The sequence below is a fragment of the Hippoglossus hippoglossus genome, chromosome 12 (genome assembly GCF_009819705.1).
Source record: "Hippoglossus hippoglossus isolate fHipHip1 chromosome 12, fHipHip1.pri, whole genome shotgun sequence".
Lineage (NCBI taxonomy): Eukaryota > Metazoa > Chordata > Actinopteri > Pleuronectiformes > Pleuronectidae > Hippoglossus > Hippoglossus hippoglossus.
The window spans coordinates 19917559-19928061 of NC_047162.1; the positions used below are offsets into that span (position 1 = coordinate 19917559).

Here is a 10503-nt window from a genome sequence, read left to right on the forward strand (position 1 = left end):
CAAAAAGCAGCAACTGTGTTACGATAGTTTTTATTTTATTTCAGGTGAAATAATTTACAGCAACAGACAAAAAACTAGATTTTTCTAAAGCTCAAGTGCAAAGTTTCAACATTTGACAAAAGTACAACAAATATGACGAGACTGAAAGCTTTTATTGTTGTTTTCTTCTTTCAGAACATGTGGCTACTTCCTCCAGACATTTATTTTGAAAAACCAACAGGATTCTTTTTATTTACACATATATACGTATATGTATATGTGTGTCTGTAGATAGTCCAATTGTTGATTTGAATATTAATTTAAATATTTATGAATGACATATAATTTAATCTAAATCTACATTTAATAAATTTGTACAACTTTATACAAATAAACTGTTCATCTTCACACACAGCAGGTAACCAATCAGTTGTCAGTATTTAAACACAGGGTCATGACTTCATGCTTTCATGCTGGGACAGAAAGTGACAGTGTTTCCATAGAGACATTTAGTTTGAAGTCAGGAAGTGCCACAAACATCTCACATAGGCTCTGATGACTGGTATTCGTCGGGACCTTCCCCTGGGGCTAGTTAATGGTTTGTATTTTAAATATTGATTAATGATCAGTTTGTGGTTGCCGTGGTGAATTACAGGAAAGTTGACCTGCCCCTTTAAATGTGACAGATGATCAGAATGTTTGGTGGTATTTTAAATTTAAAGTCTTATTTGTCTTTCTGTAGCCACGGTGACACAAAGTCCATGAGACCATCTCACCAGATGACCTCTGTGGGTGGTGATGCTGCATCTCCATGGTAACTCCTCTAGTTGTGCTTACCGTCCAGCAGCAGCAGCCTCAGCAGAGTCCTGGCAGCAGCGAGCAGCGCTCCATGGAGCGCGTACTGTGCCACGAGCGCTCCAAACCCGCGGTAATAGCCACTCACACCCTCCTTGCGGCGGATGGTGTGAAGGCAGTCGGAGAAGCCGTCATACTGCGTGTTGACAGGCAGGACTAGTGGGCTGCCACCATTTCCCACAGCGACCACGCCGTCAGTGGCATCAATGATGGTGCGCGTGCCCTGCAGGCTGAGGCGGTGTAGCGCAGTCTCCAGAGGAAACACCAACACATCGGCCACAAGAGACCCAGCCCATGCCGCCGCAAGCTCAGGGAAGTAGCCGTCGAGCGGGTTGGACGGATCCATCCGCTGCTTCTTGCTCCGCTGGTGCAGCCACATAGCCACACGCTGTACGGAGGCGGCGATAGCATATCGTAGGACAGCGTGCAGTGCGGCAGGAAGCAGTAGAGAGCTGAGAGGAAGCAGACGGTGACTGTGAGGAGCGCCGACGCCCAACAATCGGGCCAGACCTTCACGGACACAGTCGAGCAAACCGGACGACGACTCGTCACGGACAATCTCGCTCTGAGGATGAGACACAAGGTCATCGGGACAATAACATGTTCAGATAAAATAAAAAATGTATTAATTAATTAAAAACAGACCACAGATGAAATAATAGAAACTTAAACACAGGTTAATAAATAATCAATATTGACCTGGACCGTCTCAATGAGGCTGGAACAGTAAAATGGAAGCGCCACCACCGCTGTTAACCTGCGGCCAAGAGACGACAAGAGTCACTTTACATCAGGCATAATCAAAACTCACAGACTGATCAGCAGCTTCGATCCATGAAGTAAACAAGATGTTTTTCAGAATAAATCAGTAGAAGAAAAAAAGTGAACTGACCCTTTAAGAAGCAAATGTCCAGCGAGTTGTTTCCAGCTCCACCGATGAGGAAGCTCCCTGTGGACAACACACACTGTAAACACACACGCAGGCTCCGCCCACACTGACACCTGGCCGTTTAAATAAATAATTGTTGCTACGGTAACACCTGGCAGTCTTCCAGCCCCTAAATCAGAGACTTTTGTAAATTCTGCTGCCTTGTTTTACTTTGAAAACTCAGGTGTTGTGCTTTAGTCTGGACGAACAGAAACAGACGTTTTCTTCCTGATTGGTTGTCGTTCACGTCACTCGATCACCAGAGGATGATGTAAAGAGCTGCCAACACTTACTGTCAGTAACAGTTCAGAGAAAACGTAAAGTGGTCATGTGACATGAAGCCTGAGCAACACTACAGTAGGAGCACAGTACTCGTGCATGGTTACCGTGGTAATGGAGTGAACTCGCTGATGATGCCCTCGGCTCCCAGTGTGATGCCGTGAACGATGAAGGTGCTGCCCATCCCCTTCCACAGAGCCTTCGGACCCTGAACAGCAATGACAGATTATTATTATTATTATGTATTTTATATGATAAAGAGGAAAGTGCAATGTGACCTGGTTGAGGAGCAGGTTTCTCACCTGAGCCTTGGTGATGGCGTACATAACGACCACAGCACTGAACGGAGTCAAGTGGTAACAGCGGCCGTGATAGTTCACCTGAATTAACGATAAATTATATTGATAAGTTCCATCAGACATTATTCAGCTGAAAGAGGAGACGACAACAGGATGAACCAACCTGACACTGTCTGCGCAGCACGATGCAGGGATGAGCCAGGACGTTCTCTGTGAACAGGCTGAAAACACACACACCATCTTTACTGCTTTTATTGTGAAATCAGCTGTTTCCTCTTCCATAATTTGCTCATTAAGTAAACCACCAATAACTTCATTAGTTTCCAACCTGACCAGTCCGATTCCAAAGCCGGCAAATCTGTTCAGCTGCTCTGAAAACACAGGGGAAAGGTTTTATTGTTCTTGCTCCAGAACATTTCATTTTGATTGATGAGAAACCGAGAATAACCAGATTCAAACTGACACACCCGCTTATATTTAATCTATTTCCACTTTATTCAAACTTATATATCAGAATTCACATATGAACAAGTTTTTTTATTAAAAGCAAAATACTGAATGCGACATATCAGCTCACTAGCTAACAGTTAGCCTGCGGTAGAATTACTAGCCAGCACGCTAGCTGTCAGTCAGCTGGACGTGTTTTAATGACTTGTGTTAATACACGAGGAGTTATTAACACATTACTTTAGCTTCCAGTCAGTTTCTCCTGTTGTCGTGTTAGCATGCTAGTTCGTTTCTGCGCATTAGATACGTGCACTAAGCTATGTAGCCGTTAGCCTGAGAGCTAACGACCCTCCGCACCGACCTACCGACAGGCGGTACACCGGGCTGCGGAGCCTCCCATCCGCCTGCAGCTCCGGGGCCTCCGTGCTCCGCCAGTGGATCCTCGTGGTGCGGTGTCCGCTCTCCGTGGTGCAGGTTGCGGCTGCCGGGGATGTCCGGCGGCGTGGTGACCCACTGGTGGTGTTGAAGCTCCGCGGGGGCTCCAGCGCTCCTGGCCGGGTAGCTGGCTCCATACAGCGGGTCATCGCGGCCGCGGTAGCCGAGCCCATCGAAGCTGTCCGGCCGCCTGGAGGCCATCGGAGGGTGGGTGCGCGGACTGACAGCAGAGGAACCGTGACTCAGAGCCGGTTAACGGAATCAAACACAGCCACGTCCCGGTAAAGTGGCGAGAGGACGTTTAAAAGGTGGAAGAGTCGTCACCGGATGATTTGACCCGAAATAAACATCGAGCTGTCACCCGGAAGTGTTCTCTTCTTCACAGGTTCAGCAGACTCCAGGTAGGGAGCTCATTACTGCCCCGTGTGGCAGCAGCATTCAGTCAGTAATGCCTTAAACGTGTCGCAGAATATGTAGCAACAATAGACCTACATAAAAACTATATATAAATATATATATATACATAAAAAGTAATGTATATGAAATAAATATGTATATAAAAAGGTATCAATTGATAAAGTAACATTTAAACAGAGGATTAAAGTGATTACAACTCTACTACTAAACCACTGTATTTTTATTTTCAGTGTAGCTATCGCTTAATTTACACATGAACCAAAACACTTATATGCATCAATGAGTTTGTTTCTGTTTCATACAAACTGTTCTTTTTTCTTATATGAGAAACTGGAGCTTTTATTTAGAAAAATTCTGGTTAAAATATTCCTCTTGTTTAACCCATTTATTCCACAAAACAGAAGCTGATGACGACATTCTTCATTAACTTTTTTATTTTATTTTTATTCCAGCATTTGTGACAATTAAAACATTTTCAGACTCAGATATAAAAGTTTCCTTCACAAGTTTTCATCATAATCACGAGAAAATCAAACCTGACATTAAACGTGACATTAAACCTGATGTGGCCCCTCTCACAACAACAGCACCTGGACAAAAGTATATGGACACCCTTCATCAAAATACAACTGCCCACTGTGGACACCTGATAATGGCCTAAAGTATGTCGACTCACGAAATAGAAATCCAGTAACCTATCTGTCCCTGTAATCTCATTGGTCCATTAAGTAAACTCCACCTATCTCAGAGTGAAACGATTTATTTTAAAAAATCACAACATATCACAACGTCTGATGCTGCCATGAACGACATTTCATCCGAAGCTAAAGATAAGAGACCAACGTTGTCAGGTCATCGTGAAGAGAGAGCAGCAGACAATTAACGACAGATTTAATGATGACACTGATAAGCAGCAGATCGAACACTGGCCTCCAGTCACAGAACATTGTACATCAGGACGTTTCAACTCGTTGGCCACATTAAGGCAAACGGTGTCGAGTTTAAGGCTCAGAAAAAAAAGACACCAGTAAATTGAATCAATTAAGTTATTTACTGTGTGTTAATGTAAACTCGTGTTTCAAAGATTTAAAAAGAAAACTGGGGAAATTGTCAGTGTAGATGTGAAAAAATATCCGAGCCCTGATTGGCTGACTCACCAACCAGTCAGATTCTCAAACACAAACTGGACAAATAATTTATTTAAAAATGTTTTTATAAAATGTGTAAAGAAAGATTTGGTGTCAACAAGAAAATGATTTACATTTTCAGTTTAGTTTAACGTCGGATGTTCTGTTGCTCTGTTCTGATTATTGAATAAAGTTGAATCGTGTGGATTTTTCAATAAAACGTTTTTTTTTTTGTGAAATGTTGATTTACTGTAATTAATGTGTATATTCAATTAATCAAACTACTTAAATAATTTGCTATGATTGGCTCTTAAAATAATCTGCCAACGATGCTAACTAAAAGAAGTGTATGTAAACTACGTACGTTTTGGCTAACAGCAGCTAACCCGTTGACATGGCACAGAAAAAAGATTAAAAGAGAAAATATTGATCTGGCCAATCAGAATTTTCTAATGTGATCCAAGCTCTGATTGGCTGACTAGTCTGGCAGAAGTCAATAGTAAATGATTTTTTGTTTTCTGTAAAACAAAAGGTCTTTATTTATGTTTGTTAAAGTGCATGCTATCCTACAACAAGGGGTTATTATTAATTTAGTGTTTCATGATGCACCATTCTGGTAGTTTGTAGTTTCAGTAGCACGTTGGCTAGAGCACTTACAAAACATGAGGGTAGTTGTTACCATTTATCGATTGTGATCAGCAGAAATTAAACCTCCAGGCGCAATGCTAATTAGCATGTTAGCTAATGGCAGTGCTCGGTGATGTCGACGACCACCGCCTTCCTCCAGCTGAACAGGAAGTAGCCCATCCCGGCACCAGCTGCCACGGCGATGCACAGGTAACCGTTGTAGGTCATGAATACGAGCATCAGGAAGTAGCTGATGACCACCTGGATGATGTGCAACAGGGTCTGCATGAAGTGGCCCGGGCTTAGCATCCGCTGCCTGAGAATGTGAGGGGAGGGGGTTTGAATTCCTGTTAGCATTTGCATCTTACAAATTGCTCTTAACATTATGTTACTGTTAGCACTTCTGTTAGCATTAGTAGTACAATCTTTAACTATTTTCATTAAGTTGTGTGTTATGATTAGTTAGCAATAGTAATAATGCTCTTAGAGTGTTTATATTAGCTTTATATCTTACACTCTATATAATAACAATCAGTTTTTATACAAATAGTTTGGAATTAGCCTAAGTATAGGCTTTAGAATTTGTTACAGAATAGTTAGCTTGTTAATATCAGATGACTTCATTTATTTAACATAAACACTCATGGCATTAGTAGCAGTTTTAGCATTAGTTGTATGAAATTTACGATAATATTCATCAAATTGTTTCCATTCACCTAAGTGTTATTGTTAATGTTAGTTAAGCCCAGTGGTAGCATGATAGCATCCGGCTTAGATTATATGAGAATATAGATCCGATGACAGTGAAAATAGTAGAGCGCACCACTGCACTAACACTCAAACAGAAACAGGAAGTCGCAGGGCTGTGCAACGCTGAATTAAGTTATTTACAAAAAAACATCTAATAAAAATATAAACTACAACAAAAACAAAAACTACAAAAATATTAACTGTAAAATGTAACAAAACACTATGGAAACAAAATAATACAAATAGTGTAAGTGATCAGTGATCAATATCAGTCTGATCACAGGATCTCAAACAGAACCAGCACCAGGACCAGCACCAGCACCAGGACCAGCACCAGGACCAGCACCAGGACCAGCACCAGGACCAGCACCAGGACCAGCACCAGGACCAGGGCGTTACCTGACATCGCGTGCTGAGGGCCATAACTTTTTTCCAACAGAAGGCTCCGCCCCCTCCAAACCATGACTGTCAATCACTGAGCTGACATGAACACATTACACGACATTACAGATGATCACGTGATAGACGACCACGCGACAGATCTGTATCTGTGACGGAAATTTTCATTTTAAATTATTTTACTTTTTAAATTTTCTTTTATTATTTGTTTAAATCATTCTTTATATTTTTACACTTTAAGACATTTCACTTTTTCGGTTTTTTTCCAGCTGTTGCTAGCACTAACATTACCAACTTACCCGACCGTCTTGTGCGTCTCCATCAGCATTGTCCCATCAGCCCCTGGGAGCGGCATAGAGTTGTACCGCACGTTGACCTGACTGCGACGCAGCAACGCTTCACGTCCAATCTTTAGTCCCTCGTACAGGACGGCCAATAGGAAGACACCAATACATGCTCCGACCATCTCTGATTGGACGACAGGAGGACGGGGAGGGTCTCAAAAAATGTATAAAAACCACATAATTCTATGTCTGTCGAACCTCTGACCTCCAGGGGAGTTGATGAGCAGTCCAGTGAACAGCAGCTCGACGTTCTTGTAGTCCAAGTAGAAGGTCATCACCTAGTTAACCACAGCAGCGTTAGCATGTTAGCTCAATCCTGCTGTGTTAGCATTTATACAATGATTCCACAGAATAATGTAGCATGTAATGTTGACATATCCTGCCTCTCACCATCCCCATGTGTCCAGTGCTCCCGTCATTCCCTCCTCCCCCGTGGTCGTGTCCGCCGGTGGTGGGTGGTGGCATGGTGTGGTGATGGTGGCTATGGTCCATGTTGCTGTTAGGAAAAAAACAAACAAGTTCTTCTCTGCTCCAAGAGAAGAAACTACAGTTCCCACAATGCTTTGAATAAGACAGCGGCTGAATTAACTGAGTTTCTGATTGTGAGAACACAAACGTTTGAGTCAGTTTCTCTGGACATTTTCTGGAACTTTTAGTACATCAAGTGAAATGTCTGGAAATGTCAGAATGAGTCCATGTGAGAATACAGCAGGAAAATATCTGGAAAATTCACAGTGAGCGAGTGGACGTGTTGGTGAGGTTTCTAACACGTGACGGACGTGAACCCTGTCCCCCCACAAAGTGGTCGAGAGACTTTAAGAACACTCACTCTTACCTTAGTTTCGGCTCCGCGTTTACAGTGATGTTGACTCGTCCAGTAAGAGACATGGACTGAACACCAATGACATCACAGCAGAGCTGTAACCACGGCTACAGTCTGACGTCACTGAGCAGACACTCTGCTGTAATCTGATTGGCTGCCCGACCCTGAGGCTAAAAAAGGTCAAAGGAGCCAATCAGAGTGCTCTGTTGTACTCTCTGACATCAGCCAATTAGATTACAGCATTGTTAACATTAACAGGAAGGTCGGTCGTCGCCATCGGCAATGCTTGTTATCCTGTTTTCTGTTTGAATGAGTCAGCATCGCTTTGTGATAAAAACTAATGTGATTCTCTCCTCTGATGGTTTTTCAGTGTCTCTCGCCCTCTCTCCCTCTCTTTCATAATCAATACTAGTTGATGTATGAAGTCTTAACAGTCTTACCTGGAGAGGAGAGGAGACAGCGAGGGCCAATCGAGCACAGAAGAGACTGTGTCAGGTAGAAAGAGAGGTGAGAGAGTTTAACAGACAATAAATACAGATATAAAGACCATCTTCAGCCAATCAGCTGCGAGGAGGCTCTCGGCAGCCAATGAGAAGCTGTGGATTAATCATGTGACCTCACCTGTTCACGTGGTTTTATGTGGTGGTTTTCAGGGGCGGGGGGGGGGGGGGGGGGGGGGGGGGGGTGACAGACGATATGATGAAAACGTGTATGTTTTTAAAGAAACATTAATTTAACTTTCAGTAAAAATTGACAATAAATCTCAGACAGAATCACTTCCTGTTTAGCATTAAATACATTAAGTAAATAATGTGTCAGTGAAACCTGCAGCCAATCAGAGTTGGGTTCTGTTGTCACGGAGAAGGTTTCTACACCAGCGTCAAGTTCAATCTTAAAACATTTCACTACAGTCTCTGAGCTGAACGACAGGTTTCCTTTAAATGGTGTCAGACATTCGAGGTGTTGAGTAACTCCTCTTCTCGTATAAGATTTTTGTGATGAGGTCTAACATGTACATTTACGTTTGATCATTGTATACAACATAGTGCAAGTCCATGTTTGTGATTAACAATGTGCCCACCTTTCATGCTGTGTTCGGAATAGTGTGAGAATTTGTGTTTATTAACTGATTCAAAAGGGCCTAAACTGTATTATAGATGATGTAATAGGACATTTTCGTCACAAGTATTTCATCATGAGGTTACTTGATACAATAATAGTTATATAAACTGAACTTATTTTGAGAGACTCCACACGATTGACCTTCTCAGCTGCTGTAGTTGAGTGTATCACAACAGTGTTTTGTCTGAGCTGAACGCAGTAATTATTTAATAATTACATTAATTAAAGTAACACGGTGACATTCTGCAGTGCCGGAACAAGTTTGACAAAAAGTCTAACCAGTTTCACGTTGTGTGTGTGTTTGTGAGCGTAGCAACGTCTTAAGGATCCTAGTCTGAAGTGAACTGGTTTGATCCAGGTTCACTTTAATGACGGCTGACATCTGATCAGCCAATCAGAAGGCAAAACATCAGGACTGACCTCTGACCTTTGAGCCGTCAAGTCTTTATTTCTGTCACCGATTCACCCCGACCCTCAATCACTGCTGCGGGATCACAGGTCAGACAGGAAAGTGATGTCTCATGTCGTCCACGTGTCCCCTTTAGACAATTTCCTCGTACTTCACTTCTTATCTCGTCCACAGCTGATTACGTTCATCATTGATTAACTGCTGATTATTGATGAGTTCAACTCAGTCACTCTATTTGAAATGATTAACTTATCACAGGATCACTGACTTTATTATTAGTATTATCACTATTATCATCAAAATCCCTATTATTATATTTGTTATTATAATTTTATAACTATGATAATCATTATTATTATCATCATCATCATACTCCTATTATTATGGTGACTGTTTGATCACGTCTCCTGGTGAAACGCTTGAGGATCATTTGTGATGAACCTGCTGTAGATTGGAAAATATCTGATTGATAACTGATGGATTATATTGATGAACATTCGGACTGTTGACAGGACACAGATCTATTATTATTATTATTTACATTATTGTAGTAGGTTTTAATAAGGAAGAATAGGCATATTGAGTTAATGCTGCTGATGTCAGCTCCTCCTGCAGTTTGACACGCGACACTTTTATCATGTTAACCCTCTACAAGCTTGTTTGTGACTGTGACGTGTCACGTTCGTTCCAATCAAAGTCTGAAACTGTCAAGTTGTTCAGACCTTTTTAAATCTCGTCGACGTGTCCAGCGGACAGAGAAACACGAAGTCTCTCCAACTGTCCGGAATCCGTCACAGGTTCGAGCCCAACACCTCGTTATTCTCGCATCCTCCAAAACACTTGTAAACATTCACTGAAAGTCCAGAGTCTCGAGAGAAAGACTCTAGTGTGCTAGTTAGCGAAGGTCACGCACACACACACACGCGCGCACACACACGCACCACACACAACCCCCCCACACACACACTGAGCTCACCCGCAGATTCTCCGTGTCTTCTTCTTGTCTTCTTTTCCTCCGTTTCCGAATAACGAAGGTGAAGAGTCAGAAGAAACGGAAACAGAAGAAGAAGAAGGACTTTTACTGCGTCGGCTTCTCCCCCGCCACTTCCGGGGACTGCGTCATGACGTAAGTACGCAGGACACAGAGGAGGAGCTTCGAGGTTTGAACCAATCAGCATCAGGAGGCGAGTTGTTCTTTTTTTACATTAGATGCCGCGATGATAACTTAGCCTAGTTTAGCTTAGCTTAGCTTAGCTTAGCACT

The 10503-nt window shown here is 42.4% G+C and overlaps 2 protein-coding genes across 4 annotated transcripts; both read right to left on the minus strand.

Annotated features, from left to right (window-relative positions):
- Positions 1-13: 13 nt before the first annotated feature.
- Positions 14-3616, minus strand: slc25a46 (solute carrier family 25 member 46). Its single transcript, XM_034601587.1, has 8 exons — positions 3153-3616; positions 2669-2711; positions 2504-2561; positions 2344-2421; positions 2149-2249; positions 1727-1783; positions 1534-1591; positions 14-1399 (listed from the first exon to the last, which is right to left on the minus strand). The coding sequence occupies exons 1-8, from the start codon at positions 3421-3423 to the stop codon at positions 803-805; spliced, it is 1263 nt and encodes a 420-aa protein (XP_034457478.1). The 5' UTR covers positions 3424-3616; the 3' UTR covers positions 14-802.
- Positions 3617-5447: 1831 nt separating this feature from the next.
- On the minus strand, positions 5448-10371 carry slc31a1 (solute carrier family 31 member 1). 3 transcript variants are annotated; one of them, XM_034601664.1, is made up of 7 exons: positions 10217-10371; positions 8150-8195; positions 7277-7382; positions 7092-7164; positions 6842-7010; positions 6543-6608; positions 5448-5709 (listed from the first exon to the last, which is right to left on the minus strand). In XM_034601664.1, exons 3-7 carry the CDS (start codon positions 7376-7378, stop codon positions 5508-5510), a joined length of 612 nt encoding a protein of 203 aa, XP_034457555.1. In that variant the 5' UTR covers positions 7379-7382; positions 8150-8195; positions 10217-10371; the 3' UTR covers positions 5448-5507. The 3 variants fall into 3 exon arrangements, with proteins under 3 accessions (XP_034457555.1, XP_034457556.1, XP_034457557.1); XM_034601665.1 differs by lacking the exon at positions 6543-6608; XM_034601666.1 differs by lacking the exons at positions 6543-6608; positions 8150-8195 and having other exon boundaries at positions 10217-10368.
- Between the last annotated feature and the right edge of the window lie 132 nt (positions 10372-10503).

Excerpts from the sequence above, each read along its gene's own strand:
- slc25a46 (XM_034601587.1), bottom strand. The coding sequence starts at position 3,423 with ATGGCCTCCAGGCGGCCGGACAGCTTCGATGGGCTCGGCTACCGCGGC. Across the intron at positions 2,250-2,343 it reads ACGCCATCACCAAGGCTCAG|GGTCCGAAGGCTCTGTGGAA; the intron begins GTGAGAAACCTG and ends ATTGCTGTTCAG. Across the intron at positions 1,784-2,148 it reads GAGTTCACTCCATTACCACG|GGAGCTTCCTCATCGGTGGA; the intron begins GTAACCATGCAC and ends TGTTGTCCACAG.
- slc31a1 (XM_034601664.1), bottom strand. The coding sequence starts at position 7,378 with ATGGACCATAGCCACCATCACCACACCATGCCACCACCCACCACCGGC. Across the intron at positions 7,011-7,091 it reads GCTCATCAACTCCCCTGGAG|AGATGGTCGGAGCATGTATT; the intron begins GTCAGAGGTTCG and ends TCGTCCAATCAG. Across the intron at positions 5,710-6,542 it reads CCCTCAGCACGCGATGTCAG|GCAGCGGATGCTAAGCCCGG; the intron begins GTAACGCCCTGG and ends TCACATTCTCAG.